The sequence below is a fragment of the Cavia porcellus genome, unplaced genomic scaffold, assembly GCF_034190915.1.
Source record: "Cavia porcellus strain 051 isolate PalLab524CR breed Dunkin Hartley unplaced genomic scaffold, mCavPor4.1 scaffold_32, whole genome shotgun sequence".
Taxonomy (NCBI): domain Eukaryota; kingdom Metazoa; phylum Chordata; class Mammalia; order Rodentia; family Caviidae; genus Cavia; species Cavia porcellus.
The window spans coordinates 28,488,359-28,504,961 of NW_026947515.1; the positions used below are offsets into that span (position 1 = coordinate 28,488,359).

Below are 16,603 nucleotides of genomic sequence, written 5' to 3' on the forward strand. Positions count from 1 at the left end.
ATTGCTACAAGTTCGAGGCCAACCTGCAAGTCCAGCCTTCTCACTGCACTATGCTACCACACTGGCATATCTTTCTCCTGATCTGAATGTCCAGCAAGTGCCCGTAAAATGAATACGAACCGGTACTGTGTGAACACGAGCATTCGGCTGCTCAGCTGCGCTGGCTCCACTTCAGGGGTGCTCAAGCCACAGGAAGCAAGCGCTGCTGTGCTGGGCGCACAGACCTGGGCTCCCGGCCTCGCTGTACTGTGCACCTGCCTCGCCTCAGCTCGCATGCACCTTTGGTGCTGCCTATGTTTGAGCTGTGGGGGCTGCAGGCCCTCTGGGAAGGCAGATGGCGCCTCCTCTCCTCTTGAATGCACCCCAGAAGCTGTCCTCTAAGGGCTGGAAGCCAGAATTCCTCTAGATGTGGCTTGGTCAGCCCGCCGCCTGCTCTCTTGCTGAAGATGTTACTCCTGCCTGCTGTAAAGAACACCATGATGAACATCTCCATGCAGCTTTCAGTTTTTCTTCCTGTAACTTGGGTGCCTGCTTAGATGAGTTCCAGGAGAAGCATCTGGATTTAGGATATAGCATGGGTCTGCGGTTCACCCAGCTCACCAGCTTGTTCCCACATGCCACATGGGGTTCTGTGTGCCACGCTGTCTGCACTGGACAGAGACTGAGGATACAGACTCACTGATCCTCTGCACTCCAGCCCTGACCCTGGGTAAGGAAGGCACTAATAGCACCCAGAGGCCAGGCCCAGGGGACCCGCAGGGGCTTTGGGAGGAGATGCGTCCACAGTGACCATCCCCAGTGGGCCCAGAACGCTCCTCTGGTCGTGGATGGCCAGGTCGTTCATAGGCTGGGGCTGGGGTGTCAGGAAGCAGCTCTGGGCTTGGCAGAAGGCACATAGGTAGCCCACGAACGTGGAGACTCCAGGGGACCCTTCTGGGAACTACCTGCCAACTGAGACGCATCCCTGGGGCGGTCTTCCTCTCCCCACACCTGTAGTTCTTCACTTCTGCCACTAGAGAGGGCCCGTGCGCCGACCGACCTGCCCTGTCCTGCTGCCTTGGGCGGAGCCGTGGAGTCCAGGTAACCGGAAACCTGGACTCCAGAGGATTGGGGCACCGGGTGGTCCCCGGAGCCACGCCTGCCACCGGCGCCCAGCCCCGCAGATCTCAGCTTGATGCCCCTCCCCGCTCCGCCCACGAGGCCCCGCCCCCTTCAGGTCTTCCGCTGGGAGGGTTCTCAAGTCTGCAGCAGCCTTAAACCCAGGATGGCGAAGCTTAAAAGAGCCAGTGTCCGAGCTGCAATACAAAACCCCACTTATTTACTTTAAAGTGGCAACGTCGCGCAGTCATCAGAGGAAGCTCTGCCGCCATGGAGAAGCTAGAGCTACTTGACTCGCGTGCTGGCTGGGTGGGCTCTGCGTGCCCTCGGTGGCACTCGTGCTGTACGTTCGCCACCACCGCCCCAAGCCCTAGGAGAGTTCAAAGTACACGTTCTCTCTCCACCCCGCGACTCTGGTTTTGTAGGTCTGGGTGAGGCCCAGGAGGCGGGAGTTTTCAAAACTGCCCTGGAGGTTCAGAACAATCAGCCTTTCAGCCTTCCAGCGCAGCCTTGGGAAAGGTGTGCGGCAGAGGGCGGGGCAGAAGCAGCGAGCAACATCCGCCCTCCAGGCGACTAAGGCAGCACATGGGACACAGGGACACAGCCTGGGGAAAATGCAGGTTCCAGGGCCGGCTGCCTTCTTTGCCACATCAGCCCGCCCCCTTCTAGTGCTGGGGCTCCATCCCAGGGCTCACAGCATCTGCTTTTAAAATAAGTGTCTTCATAAAAATACACATATATCTCTTCAGCGGCCTGTCACCAGGATGGGTTTGTCACCACCTGACACCTGTCACTTCTGATGAGAAGACAGGCTTGTTCTGTCCCAATCATAGCTGCCTCAAAATTAAAAATTAAAAGGGGCGGGGGGGGGGCCTGGAAACACAGCCAGAGGCAAAGGTCTAGATTTAAGCCACAAAATTACAGAAACCAAAACCAAAACCAAAATGCCACAGCTGGCCCCTCCCTGTGCTCCTGCTCCGGGTGGCGGCTCAGCCCCTCCTGCCTGGCCCCCCAGATACTGTCTGCTGTGGAGCTCCCCTCTCTCGCCAGAGGCCAAGTCTATGCCATTATCCAACCTTGGACTTTTAGCTTTTAAAATTGTAAGCTAAAAAAGAAAAAACCAAAAAATCTGTTTTCCTTCTCAGTACTCAGCCACGGGTATTGTGTTAGAGCAACAGAAAATGGTCTAACGCACCAACCGAGTCCAGGGCAGCCCTGCTCCACTGCACTGGCAGAGTGTGAGGGACAAGGGTAACCCTAAGGTGGACAGGCAAAAGGGTAAGCAGCAGCCACGAAGCTGAGTGTGAGCAGGGACAGGAGGACGTGGCCATTGCCCAGCTCCTGGGCCAGGCCTGCAGACTGAGTGGCCCAGCCTGGAATGCAACCCTGATACCCACTACCTGCAGAAGATTCCAGGCCACCCTCCAGGCCATTCCTCCTGCAACAGGAGACACCTGAGGGCTGCTGTACACACGAGATCAGACAGCCGGACAGGTGAAGCCAGGGTTTGAAGCAGATCTGCCAGTGCTGAAGTTCACCCACAGCTGTAGCCAGGTGTATAGCCTGGTGTGACAGCCAGGACCCAGCAGGAGAACAGCGCAGCGCAGGGAAAGCATCCCCACCTTAGTCTTGAAAATCCAGACCAAGGGCCCCAGCAGGGCTGAATCTCACACTCTAGCTGGCTGGTGAGCCCAGATCGAAGGCTGGAGCTCTGGGGCCGCAGGAGGGAGGCTCCCCAGCAGCTACCAGAGCTGCTGGCAGCTGTCGTGACCTCCACGGAGGGTGCCAACAGCATCCCTGTCTGCTGTGACAAACTCATCTCCCCATGCCGCACATATCCCCTGGGGGCTGAGTCTGCCTTGGGTGAGAGTCACTGCTCTGGAAGCACCGCAGTCAGCTGGGCAGCAGGGCTGGGTACTCCATGAGGAGAGCCCAGGTGCAGCCAGGGTGGGGACTACCATGGAGGACATTGCTTCCCACGATGATCCCACAAAATGGGTAGCATTACCCCATATTATGGCAGGGAAACAGAAGCCCCAAGAAGCGAAGGAAGTCTCCCAGGTCTATGCCAACTAGGGGTGCCAGGACTCCATTAGCACACAGCTCCTGAATGGCCAGATTTGAGCCCCTGATGGGTAGGGCTGCAAGGCAGACAGTCAAGCAACCCAGCCTGTACTCCAGTTCTGCCACCCCCTCCTCAACCCGGAGACCAAGACCGGATTAGACTCAGCTACCACCTCTCTGGGGAGGGGAGAGGAACAGAAGCCAGGCACTGACCCCTACCAATCAGCCCGGGCCCCCAAGAGTGTCTGGAACCACTGCAGGGACCACCGCACTACCAGTGAGGCACCACCAGGAGGCGCTCTAGTGGACCCTGGCTGGGCCCAGAGAGGGCAAGACTTTCCCCACGGAGCCCCTGGGCAGGAACCTGTCAGGGCTCAGGGACCTTCAGGCCTCAGGGACTCTCCATGAGGACCTGGACTCCCCACTATGAGAACTGCTTCCTTCATCTGTGCTCTCAAACACAGGAGACAAGCGTTACTGGTTCAGCCTGGGCTTTAATGGAGCAGTCTAATTAGGGCATAAAATCAGGAAAGAATCCATCTTGGACCTCTTCCTGCCAGAGAGGAAAGCATGTATGTCTCTCAGCCCTGCCCTTTGCCACCTGGCTTCCATCAGCCCTGAGAGGCCGCTGGTGCCTGGCTGGTGGACCCAGCTGACTCCAAATCTGGGCGTGGCTTGTACCCTACCTGGTGACCTCCAGCAAATCGCTAACCTCTCCCAAGCCACCCTTTCCCCCTCCATACAAATCCCTAGTCTGCCACAGAGATGCCCAGTGCCCTAGTGGCTGCCCTGCACAAACCTGGCTTAGCCGTGAGTTCACATGACGAACAGCGTCTGCTGGTACTGCCCTTTTTACTAAATTGAGTGAGTACAGGACCACACCTTGAGCCCAGAAAGGGCGGGAACACCCACGTCCACACTGGGTTCCCCAAGTGCCTGGGTCTGCACACCCTGGCACATGCCACCTCCTGTGAGGCCCTGGAGACACCAGGAGATGGATGCAGTGACCACACTCCCCACTCAGTGGTCTCCTAGGACTCCAAAGTCCAGGGAAGCCACTGCAAAGTATGGAGGAACTCCTGCCCGCAACCCATAACCTGAGCTGTGAAGGCTACCGTCAGGGAGCCCACGCACTGCAGTGCCTCGTAATGCACGTCAGCGGCCAAACTGGGTGAATGCAGCCAACTTCCTGGCTCTAAGTGGCAGATGCCAGGAGTCCCCACCGACCAGGTCATGTGGCTGATGGGCTGGAGGGCTGAGCATGGGGCCTAGCTAGGGACTAAGCATTGAGGCAAAAATGACCTCAAGCCAGTACTGTAAGCCTTGTGGGGCCACTAGGCCTCTTAGGCGCTTGCTGACGGGAGAACCAACATCCCAGGCCTCCCCAGGAGTGCCAACCAGGATCCAGGCAGATCAGGCAGGGGTGGCCCAGTCCAGGGTGAGGCTCCCAGAGGGAAGAGGAGAGACAGGCATTGGGTCCGATGTGCATCCTGCACCATCGACCTTGCAGCAAATGATGGCACCCCAACTCCTGGCTTTCATCGTGTGGCCGCGGCACCCACGGGAACAGCAGGACCCATAGGCAGGTGGGCAGCTGCTGTGCTGCTGCAGGACCCCCACCTGGGGACTCACCTGCCCTCGCTCTCCAGGAATGCGGAGCTGCTGCCCTCCACCAGGGCCGCGCTGATGGGCGACAGGCAAAAAGGTGAGGAGAAGGCGTCTGAGTCTGAGTCAAAGGAGCTGTCCCTGCTCACGCCATCTGCCGACAGCTCCAGGGAGCCTTCCTCCTCCCCGGCCTCGGGCCGAGCCTCCCGGCCCTCCTCTGTCTCATCCTGGAAACTGACTGTAGACAGGATCCCAGAGTCACTGTGGGCAGGCTGCGAGGCAGAGAGGGTACTGTCCACCCCAGGGCCTTGGGCCAGCCTCTCCCCATCCTCGGGTGAAGGGCTGATGTGCACAGCATCCTGGACGCTCTGGCCCACCACCAGGATGTCCTTGTCTTTGGGGATCAATGTGGGCCTCGGCTCCGCGGGGGAGGCCTGGCAGGGGACACCGGTACTTAGGATGCGGTGGCGCCGAGGGCGTGGTGCCTTGCGAACCGGGGAGCTCTCGGGGGTGATGTAGCGCAGGGCTTCCTCGTCCTGCCGCTGGATGCGGGTGTTGGGGACCCACGCCAGGATGAGGGTGGTGCCCAGCAATTCATCCTTCTCCATGTACAAGCACAGGTACCCTGCGGGGAGTGGCAGGACAAGGTTAGAGAGACCATGGAGGCTGCCAGAGACTGTTCCCACAGAGGTCACCCCAGCACAGGACGCCCCATGCAGATGCCACATGCAGAGTGGCCTTGAGCTAAGTGGGTCCAGGCTGAGTCCAGTGCAGACCCTCACTATGGGCATTTTCCAAGCACAGCTCTGTGGCGGCTCTGGGGTAGTGGCCCGAGCAGCACACCCCCCAAGGGGTGTGCTCTTCCCCAAGGGAGCACTCTCCAGGTTTCAGGCCTCTGACTGTCTCCTCTCTCACCTGCCTGCCTGTTGTGTTGCCTTCATCTCTGTGTGAGGTCAGGCCAGTAGGGAAGCCCAGCAACCTCTGGAAACCAGCATCCCACAGGAGGGGCACATCGGGCTGGAGGTTTGATTGGGTCCAAGAGGGGTAGTGCACACGCCTTTCCAGACAGCCCCAGCAAGTGCAGTGTTGTGGGTGAAGGTGCCAGGTTCCGGGACTGCTGTGAGCACTGGAGTTACACACCCACTGCTGACCGAGATGACCAAGTTCACCAACACCGGCAGCGAGTTACTGGGTTTTAGGGGGAAAGTGCCATTTCCTGGTGCGTCCCAAGGGTGCCTCACAATATCTCAATCCCTGGGCTATGGCACCCTATGTCTCCACACCCCTATGCAGAGCCCCATCGGCAGAAGCCTGCACCTTTGACCACACCTTTTAGGACTTCAGGTCCAGTCAGCATCTCCTTGGTACCTCTCTGGCTTCCCAGAGAGGACAGGACACATGGGGCTGTCAGCCAGTGCACATGAGAGTGCCAGAAGGTGAGGCTGGATTTCCCACACCTGGCTTCTGGGAGGCAGACCAGAGCCTGAGACCTCCACCCATGCTGGCCCTGGCTGTCCACCGAATTGCAGCATGAATGCCCCATGGAACTCCCTGGGTGATGTCCTCAGTCCCCAAACTCAGAACCCAGAATGCCTGCCCTTTTGTTTCTCCTTGGGCTGAGACCACACAGGGTCAAATGACTGCTATGGTCCCCTCCATGGGTCCAGGACTCCAGTCTCCTGTTCATGGGAAGGGAGGTACCTGGGCCCAGGGCAGCCACAGGCCACAGGGGAGAAGGCATTGTGCATCCTGAAGCTGCTCAGCCTCTCTGAGCAGCTGTATCCTCATCTACCAGAGGTCTTCTGTGCTCCAGTGAGCTGGCCCTGGCACCCAGAGCCCATTCTGTGGTGACAGCTACTCATCCTGGAAAACGAAACACCTGTTTCCCTTTTTATGTGCTTTGAGTTGCGCCTTTTAGCACCCCAGCTCAGAGCACGGCCTGGCCCTGTCAAATGAAAAACAAAAGACACTGTCCTTCTCTGTGGCTGTGCTGGAGTTGGCAAAGGCACAAGAAAGAGTGTGCCAGTCCTGGAACCATGAGTGTTCCTGGAACGGCTGCAGATGACAAAGTCCCACCACAGAAAGCCTGGAAAGTTCCTCTCATCACCTTCACCCTGCAAAGCTCCTGGTCCCCAAATCTCATATGTGAGGGGAAAAAACACAGGGCCTATGGTTTCTGGGGAATTCCTGCTGACCAGCCTCCCCTCCCTGGACTTTTGACCTTGGGGTCTCCTCTCCTTTGTGCAATATCCTCAGGGGCTCCCCTCCTCAGGCCTCTAGCTCAGGCTGTCCCCTCCCCAGCTCTGTACTCTGGGGTCTTTCCTCCTTGGCTCACCTGGGTGATGCTCCCCCAGGCCCTGCAGCCCCTCGGGTGGGTGCACACAGACATTGTTCTTAGAGTAGATGATCTCTCCATCCAGGACAGAGGGGGATCCACCAGTGCCACTGGGGGTGAGGGTCAGGAAATCTGAGGCTTTGGAGGAGGCTCGGCGAAGCAGGCGGCCCAGAGACATTGCTGGGTGCGTGTTTCCATCCTCCGCACTCTTCAGCCCAGGCAGGGCTCGTCACGACTTGCCTGGGGGAGGGAGAGAGAGGAGATGCATGGATGACAAGGTCGTGAACAAACACCAAGCGTCCCCACAGCCATGCCCTGCCTTGTACCAGCAGACACCCCAGGGTGTTCACCACAGAACAGGCCTCGCCAGTGCAGCCCGGTGAGCGGGACGAGTGCCTCTGCCTCGGCTGGCTGCTTTGCTTCCCAGGCTGTCCTGTGAGCTGCAGAGTGCTGAGAGGCATCTGGGCTCAGTCCTCCATGTGGTGCTGGCCACTCCCTTCCCAACGGATAACTAAAAATGTCTCCAGACGTTACCAACAGCAACAGTCTCCACCTCTGAGACCGCTGGGCCAGAGGGACCCTACTGCCAAGGAGCCATCTCATTAAGCTTCCAAGATTCCTCTTCCTGGTTCTCACTGGCACCAGCAAGCTCTTTCTCCCTGGACTTACACCCTCCTCCTCCTCCTTCTCACCCTTCCCAACACCCAGTTCCCTACCCTGAGTCTTCCCTGGCATCCTGACGCCTATGGAGCCACAAATGTTTGAAAGACCCATACAATTCACACACACACACACACACACACACACACACACACACACACACGTGCACAAACATGCACACAAAACTAGAAATAAAATCAGTACCCAGAATACTTTATATAAGAAAGAGGATCAGTATGGAGACTATATGAAGAATTACTACGAAGTCATTGCAAAAAAGAGCCAAAATCTTAATAAAGAAAATGGACAGGTCACATAGACAGAAAACCGAGGAACTAACAAACATAGAAAGAGTGTCACTTTCAAACAAAAGTGTGATAGCCCACAGCCTGGCAAAAGGCCGTGCGAAATCTGAAGATCTGATCACTCAGGAGAGTACAGAGGAAAAGGTGCCCGCACGGGCTTTGCTCTGCTCCAGGTGGGGTGGGGTAGTGATTGGATCTGATAGGTCTGGTCTCCCGGAGAATTTCAGGAAATACCCTGGAATGATCTTTCATAGTGCAGGCTGCCATCCTCCCAGTGGTGGATGCCAAAATCAGTTCAGTGGGTCCAGATCAGCACGTGAGGGAAAAAGAAGAGGAAATGCACGGAGGTCTGGGCTGGGTCAGAAACTTCCTGCTTTAGGGGCTGGGGATTTAGCTCAGCGGCATAAGCGCCTGCCTTGCAAGCAGGCAGTCGTGAGTTCGATCCCTAGTACCGAAAAAGACGAATAAAAAAAAGAAACTTCCTGTTTTGTCAGTGTCCTGCATTCAGCAACCGGGGACGCACACGTAAGCCCGACTTCCAATACTTGACCTGCCATGGCTGATGTTGCAGAACTGCAAGAGCAGAATATACTCAGACTCTGAGTTTCAGTCTTTTCCCAGGCAGGACACTCTCTCAAGATGCTGGGCAGTAGCTGATGTTGGATAGGTAAGGTGGACTAGATGCACTCTGAATTTACAATATTTTCTTTTTTTAATTATTTTTTTTGGAGACAAGGTCTCATTACATCAGGTTGGCCTTGAAATCACTATGTAGCTCAAGCTATCCATAAACTCACAATGATCTTCCTGCCTCAGCCTCCTGAGTGCTGGGATTATACACATGTACTATCATGCCTGGAAATATTTAATTTACAAAGCCTGGTGAGTGCAAGGTCCTAAGTTTGATTCCTGATACCCTGCACGCGCGCGCGTGTGCACACACACACACACACACACACAAATAAAAGGATTTATTGTATGTGACCTCATCATCAATCATGGAGCATGTGTACTACTGCGTACATATCAAGTAATCTGGAAGAGTCTTGGGTAGAAACCCTATCCTTCTTTACAAGGAGCCAACCATAAGGATGTTTGAAAGCCAGTTTGCACCCAAGGAAGTCAGAAACAGCACAGATCTGGGCAATAGCTCTGAGAGCAAATCAGAGGTTCGCACTTGGATGGTTCTCACAAACACACACACCAAACCAAATCATGGGATGCCCAAGGCCTGAGGTTATCTTGCACATGAAGTGACAGGTATGCAGCTATACGGCATCCTGGCTGTCAGTTATGAATGTCTGGAACAGGTGCATGCGAGGCAGGTGGAGATCAACTAAAAGAATGCTCAGGAAAGCGGTGAGGGCAGAACTGCCCCACAAGGGGCTTCCGCTTTCCCTCTATGAAAGAAAAAATCTTCAAGCCAAAATAATATTATGGATTGTGAGTGGAAAAACCAATTGTGATATACGGATTAGTACTCAGCCTTAAACAAGAAAGACATTCTGACACACTATTATAGCTTACGTCTAGATGCCCCCCAAAATTTCATGTGCTCATCAGTGGGGCTTTTGAGAATGACTGGATCATGGGTATGTGACACTGGATCATTGCTGTATGACACTGGATTATGGGCATGTGGTGCTGGATCAGTCCTGATTGGTTTAGTATAGTTCTGTGTGCAGAAGATAGATTTACTGTAAAGGGAAGACCCAATCTGAGTGTAGGTGGCACCAACAAATAGGCTTGTGGCCTGAATGGAATGAAAAGGGAAAGAAGGAAATTCACTGAGTCCTGCCTGCTCTGCCACAGACTGCTTCTCTTCTGCCATGCCACCTTGCCTTAGAGCTGGCTGACTATGAACTGAAACCTCCACAAACTGTAAGCCAAAAAACTCTTTCCTCCTTTAACTTGTAGGTCTCAGGTATTTTGTCCTTAGCAACAAGAAAGTAACTAAGATATACATGGTACAATGTCAGTGGAGACCTCGGTGATACAGTCATGAGCCGCTTAACAGCAGGAATCCATTCTGAAAAACTTGTCACTAGGCAACTCAGTGGTTATGCAAACACCAGAGAGTCCTGACACCAACAAAGCCAGCTACGCCACCATAAGGTCAGACTCTTGTGGAACCACCAACAGATCAGTGCCCATCATTGATGGAAATGTAGAGGCAAAAGATGAATACAGTATTGTGTGACCCCATTTATACCAAGCCCCTATTACAGTCAGAGTCACAGACAGAGAGTGTGGAGATGATTGCCAGGGCTGGGCGGGGAGGCACAGGGGCTTAGGGCTCCTAGGTGTGGAGCTTGGGTCTGGGGAAGGTGAAAGTTCCTGGAGATGGCAGTGATGGTGGCACAGTGGTAAGATGGCACATCTCACATGTATTTTAAATAGCGTGACCTTGAGATGTTACTGACTGATGGGAAGTGTCTGAGGGGTATGTTACATTGTGCTTTGGACTGTCTGCGTTTCCAACACTTCTCCAAAAACCACTGCCATGCAAGGTGCTCCCCAGATCTGGTCTTCTTATTTCTGGCACCTGGATAGGCTCTGGGGGGAGGGAGGCAGGCAGTAGCTCAGCAGGACTGGCTCCACCCTGCAGGAAGCAGGGGGAAGGTCTCAGTGGGGACAGCCATTGTCCCAGCCCCAGGTGGCTCACTGCTTGATCGTCAGCCCCACCTGTCTCTCTGGGTGCCCATCCTCTGCCCCCTACTCCCTTGGCTCCCTCTGTGTGCTTCCTGTTGCCTCTGTGGTTATCAAACACAGCACGGCAGCAACTGCAGGCACCTTTCCACCGAGAGATTCACCGCTGCAGTCTCCCTTGCAGCTGAGGTCTCTAACATCAGTACCAGTGGGTACCTTTACAAATACAGCGGTACCCTGGTTCACGAACAGAAGCATTTTTCTTTGTGAACTCTGCATCAGGTGATGAACACAACCCCAGCTGGCCTTTCCAGAATCAAGGAATGAACTACATTCACAAATCAAGGTGCCATTACTCAGCTCTGGACCTCCCCCAGCACCCCCACTCACTTGCTCCCCACAATGCTGCCTCTCCTGGACCTCTCCTCAGCCTAATGCTCCCAGCATGGGCTGCACAGCTGACTTTGCCTCTTGGTCCAGTTGGCAGACTTACTCTGCAAAGGCTTCCAGCTGGTCAGGCTGGATGACAGCTCTGCTCCTGGGGACTGAGTGTCAAAGGACCAACGAAGCAAATGTGAAACATTGAAATTTTACAGGCACCGAGCTTAGCTTTCTTGTCAGCTTCACGTCCCAGCCAGCCTGCCTGAAAAGCCTTGTATCCGCTCCTGGTTGAGAGAGTGGTCTTCTCTCACCTTGGTCACTATGGTCCTTGTTGTTTAAAGACCTCATCACACTCCGTGATATATGACAAACAAGTTGTGAACTTTGTCAAAAAAAAAAAAAGAAAGAAAGAAAGAAAAAAGCATGAGTTCGATCCCTGGTACCGATAAAAACAAAAAAGACAAAAAAAAAAAAAAAATAAGAAGCAAGCCACACACTGAAACATATACATCGGAAAATATGTTTCCCATTAATTATCTGAAAAAGCTGCACCCTTATTCTAACTTTGTCATCCATAATATTTTCAGAATTGAACACCTCTTTTTTTTTTTTTTTTTTTTTTGGTACTAGGGATTGAACTCATGACCTTACGCTTGCCAGGCAGGCACTTAAGCCACTGAGCTAAATCTCCAGCCCCTAGAATTCAACACCTCTTGAGGAATGATCAGGTCAGATAATAATCCATACGAGAGACCAGAACCCTTTTCCTGAGAGGGCCATCCCTGATAAAAATTCAATGTGAGCCACAATTAAAAATTTTTCTAGCAGCCTCCATTTAAAAAGGAAACAGAAACAAGTGAAATTAATTTTAATAATATGGGATTTGAACCCAATATATTCAAGTTATTGTCCTTTCAGTGCATGTGCAACATGAAAAAATGATTAATGATAGATGTTAAATTCTCGAAGTCTTCAAAATCTGGTGGGTCACCAGTGACTATTCTCCTGCTCAGTGGCTGCCGAGGCACTGGCCATGGCCCTGGCCGTGGCTTCTGGTGTGACCAAGACATAGGAAGGGCCAGATGGTTCCTTTGAAGGCTCAAGTGGCCATAACTTAGTGTATCTTGGGTTCAGCTGCCAACAACTCTTAGCTGCTTCCAAAAATCAGTCATCTTTGGGGTTGGGGGTTAGCTCAGCCCCGTCTGGTAAGCCCAAGGTCGTGAGTTGGATCCCTGGTACGAAAGACAGAGAGAGAGAGACAGACAGACAGACAGACAGACAGAGAGACAGACAGAGAGAGAGAGAGAGAGAGAGAGACAGACAGACAGACAGACAGACACAGAGAAAGAGAAAGAGACAGAGAGAGAAGCAAGCCATCTTCAAGTGACAATGTGTTACCACATTGAGAATAACACCAAGAATGTGCTGGGATTTGGGGAGGGGATTCCAAAACACACTGTTCCCCTTCACACGCGAAGCCTCACTTGCCTCTGGAGGTGTGTCCTAGGAATGTAGTTCTGCACAAGAGGTAACAGGTTCCCCAGCGCCCCAGGCATTCAGGAGCAGCAAATCCCAGGACAGGGAGCCCCTTTCTCCTGGCGCAGCATTCTGGCTCCTCCTGGACCTGGGCACCTAGGTGCACAAGGGCATCCCCTCAGCTCCTGGACAGACCAAGCCAGGGAGAGTCCACTAAGCACTAGTCAGAGTTCTTTGCTCTTTTTGATAACTCTTACTTATCGGTACAATCTATTCGCTCTTTCGTGAGCCTCTTTCATCTAAAGTGTCTCAACCAAGCTCCAAGTATACCTTAAACCACATAATACAAAATATGTGCACATTTTCAACTATGTTGTATTCTATTAAAAATGACAAATGAATGAAAATTCATGCAGTACAGTTATATCACGGCTTGCTTTCAGTTACATGACAAACACATTTTACCCAGGTGTTAATGGTTGAAGCGTGTTCCCTAGAATTTCAAGCATGTTGAAATTGTCAGCTCCAGGATGTGACTGCATTTGAAGAAGTAACGAAGTTAAAATGAGGTCACTGTGATACGGGCTAACCCCGGATGCCTGGAGCCCTTATAAAAGGAGGAAGTTTCTGGACCAATCATTAACACAAGAGGGCCATGTGACCATGAAGACAGCCTCTTACCAGGCAAGCAGGGTGGCAGAAGAACCGGTCCTGCCACCACTTCTGCAACCACTTCGATCTGACCCTCTGGTTCCAGACATGAGAGAATACATGTCCATTATTTTGGTGGCCCAGCCTCTGTGCATTTGGTACAGCAGCCCTTTTTCCTATTTAGGTTGACATAGAAGACATGGACACAGCATTCCTGAGCCAACATTTGGGGGCCTTCAGTGTCCAGGGGGTGCTAACTCGTTAACTGCATTTGGTACAGCAGCCCCTTTTCCTATTTAGGTTGACATGGAAGACATGGACACAGCATTCCTGAGCCAACATTTGGGGGCCTTCAGTGTCCAGGGGGTGCTAACTCGTTAACATCTCCACACATAAATCATCATCTGCAGCCTCATTATTTCCAAAGGATACTTGTGGAGGACCAGCTGGACGATTCTCCTTGAACAATGAGCGATTACGTCCACTGTGGCTAGACCTGGCCCTGTCTCCATGTACTGATAGGTACAGAGCTGGCCGAGCCATTTCCTTTTCCTTTAACTGACTCTAAGCAATGTACATAGGGCTGCCTGAGGTGCTGATGCAGAATCTTTGAAGCTAGGTGACAGTCACCATTTCCCTGCGCTGTGACTCCCAAAAAACATGATTGAGCCACTGCTCCAGGGCTGTCAACTGAATTCAAGCCTTGCAATAAGAGGCTATGACTTCCCAGAGTAGAAAAATTTGCACATCAGAGCTGAAGAACTGCCCCTATACATTAAATGCTGTCTCAACTGTGTTACGCAGATCGGTCTCTCTGCATATCGCAGAGGGACTTTCAGACCTCCGCAGCCCAGCTCATAACACTCACATATTTCCCACCACTGACACTCACTCATCCTCAAACCACTCCTTCTCCATGAATTAATAAAACCCAGGTTAGGCCCCAGGTCAAGGCCTTTGTGCCAATGAACCTTCATCCTGGCTGGACTTAGGACCCTCTTTGCTCCCCATAACTGTAAATATGTCTTGGGGTCTTTATTCTCGCCATAGGTTGCTCTGGAAGTGGCAGATTGCGATTAACTTATAGGAACTTCAATAACTTTAAAATATAAACATCCCAGAACACAGCAAGGATGGAAAGGGCTCTCTATAGATACTTTCTGAGACTCCTGACTATTTCCCCAGGAGAATAAACAGAGAAGCCTAATGGATTTAGGCCAGAGTTACCAGGGATTTCGCTCTGCTAGCTGGGCAGCTGGAAAAGGGTGCTCTGATGCCCAGTTGAGCAGATGGTCTTACACAACTTAGCTGTCTTTCTTCTTCCTGTGGATTATCTATTGGTGCACTGTAGATGTCTCCAGTGGGTGCTGGAAGTCGTATTTCTATGGAAGAGCCCTTCTATAGGCTCAGCAAGTTACTACGTCTTTTCCTAATTTGTTGTTTTTCTTTTAATTGCATTATCCATTTGAAGAACTGAGTTTTAAATTGCTATACAAGTGATAGTCACTTTTCTGCAATGATTTCTTTTATTATTTCTTACACTACAGAGGCCAACCCAAGACAGAGATCCATTAAACATTGGTTTATATTTTATTTTTCTTTTCTTATGTTTTGATTTCCAATGAAGTACTTTTTGATACTTCAAAAAGCCCCATTTAAAGTGTGCATTTACCCAAAAAGGTCTTGAATGTCAACTAAAATATCAACCAGTTCAGTGGGTATCTATGTTTTTATTGCTGTTTCCTACTTTTAGTGTTTATTTGGTTATCTGTTTTTTGTTTTTGTTATGGGGAATCGAACTCACAACCTTGAGCTTGCCAGGCAGGCACTTGTGCAGTTGAGCTAAATCCCTGGTCCCTTGGTTTTCTGTTTGATAAAAACAGGGAAGTTGATTACAGCTTAATAGAATTATGGCTTCTGTAATGTAAACATTTTATGGAAAATGTTTTAAGGAGCCCTTAGAACTGGGCCTGATGAAATACGTACTTTGGGAGGCTGAGGCCGGAGGATTGCAAATTCAAGCCCAGCTAGGGCAACTGACAACTGAGCAAGACCTTGCCTCAAAATTTAAAAAAGAGCTGGGGACCAGGGAGTTAGTTCAGAGGTATAGTGCCTGCCTGGCACGCCCAAGGTCCTGAGTTCGAGTTCCTGTACAAAAATAAAGAAATAAAAATAGAAAATAACAAAGGCCTGGTGCTGTAGCTCAGTGTGAAGGGCTGGGTCCGATCCCCAGGACTGAAAACAGAAAAGTGTGAGCCCTTAGTTGTGGCCCAGAGAGCGGTGTGGTTTGGTTCACCCTCTCAGCTTCTCCTGCACCGCACAAAGGACACACACGTGGGTATTCACACATAACAGGAGTGTGCTCTAAGGAGAATAACTCACAAGAGGTCCAGCTCAGCCAGAGGCCAGGCAGTGTGGGGCGCTAACTCCTCCCTGGCCCTTGCACCCACTCCATGGAAGACATCAGGGAAAAACCACATGGGAGCTCATGGGCTTGTTCTTCACCCTCCCTGAGCTGGCAGCTCACAGGGCGCATGGTCTTTGCACGCATGGGATTCTCACGGCAACTTGGTGCCAGTGCCCCACCCCCTTGGAGGGCAGTTTGGGCTTGCACCCCCCAGCTCCCCAAGGCCTGAACGGCCTCCAGCAAACTCTAAAACACAGCCAGCTGCAGGCGTCCAGTCCCTGCAAGGACTCTACCCTCGAGCTGGTCCTGCGTGAGACACGGGCTGTGCAAGATGTGCCCAGTGCTACCAGGAACAAGGCCCACTCTCAGGTTCTCCCAGGGGGCTCCCTCCTCAGTCCAGGCTGGGACCTGGCAGGCCCATCATCACAGCTCCCTTGTATGGTGGCCACCACCCTGCCCACCACCTCTGAGACAGAACAGCTGTGGAACATATGAGTCCAGGAACACAGGTCTCCCAGCTGCAGGAACTGTGCTCCTGCTCCACATGCATGGTGTCCGAAGGATAGTGACAGTGTGTCAGGGTTCTCCAGCTGGGTTCCCCACCCCCATCAAGTTAGAAGAAAGCAAAGCTGCTGGCTGCTGTGGACCTGTATGGAGGGGCACAGTCGCCCATCAGTGTGGCTGCCCAGACCAGGCAGACCAAGCCAGACTGGCAGCAGGTCCTGGATCCCCAGCCCCACCCGCGGCTGCTTGTGCAGTGCATCACATACCCCACAAACACATATGCACACACACACTGTTTGCATGTTCACATGCCACATATATACCACATACATGCACATACAGTACACGCCACATACATGCACTCACTACACACACGCTGCACTCCATAGATGCCACATACCCCACAGATGTCACATCATATACCCACACACCACACACACATCATGCAGGCACACTACACACCATGCA

The 16,603-nt window shown here is 52.5% G+C and overlaps 1 protein-coding gene across 2 annotated transcripts in view; it reads right to left on the minus strand.

The window, feature by feature from the left end:
- The window catches only part of Tbc1d16 (TBC1 domain family member 16), a 74,736-nt gene that overhangs the window by 49,844 nt on the left and 8,289 nt on the right, over window positions 1-16,603 (minus strand). For both annotated transcript variants that reach the window (XM_005001427.4, XM_003464788.5), the window contains exons 2-3: window positions 7,103-7,342; window positions 4,795-5,392 (exon numbers count right to left, since the gene is read on the minus strand). In XM_005001427.4, the coding sequence (XP_005001484.1) occupies window positions 4,795-5,392; window positions 7,103-7,280 (776 nt within the window). In that variant the 5' untranslated portion in view covers window positions 7,281-7,342. The remainder of the gene's footprint in view (window positions 1-4,794; window positions 5,393-7,102; window positions 7,343-16,603) is intronic.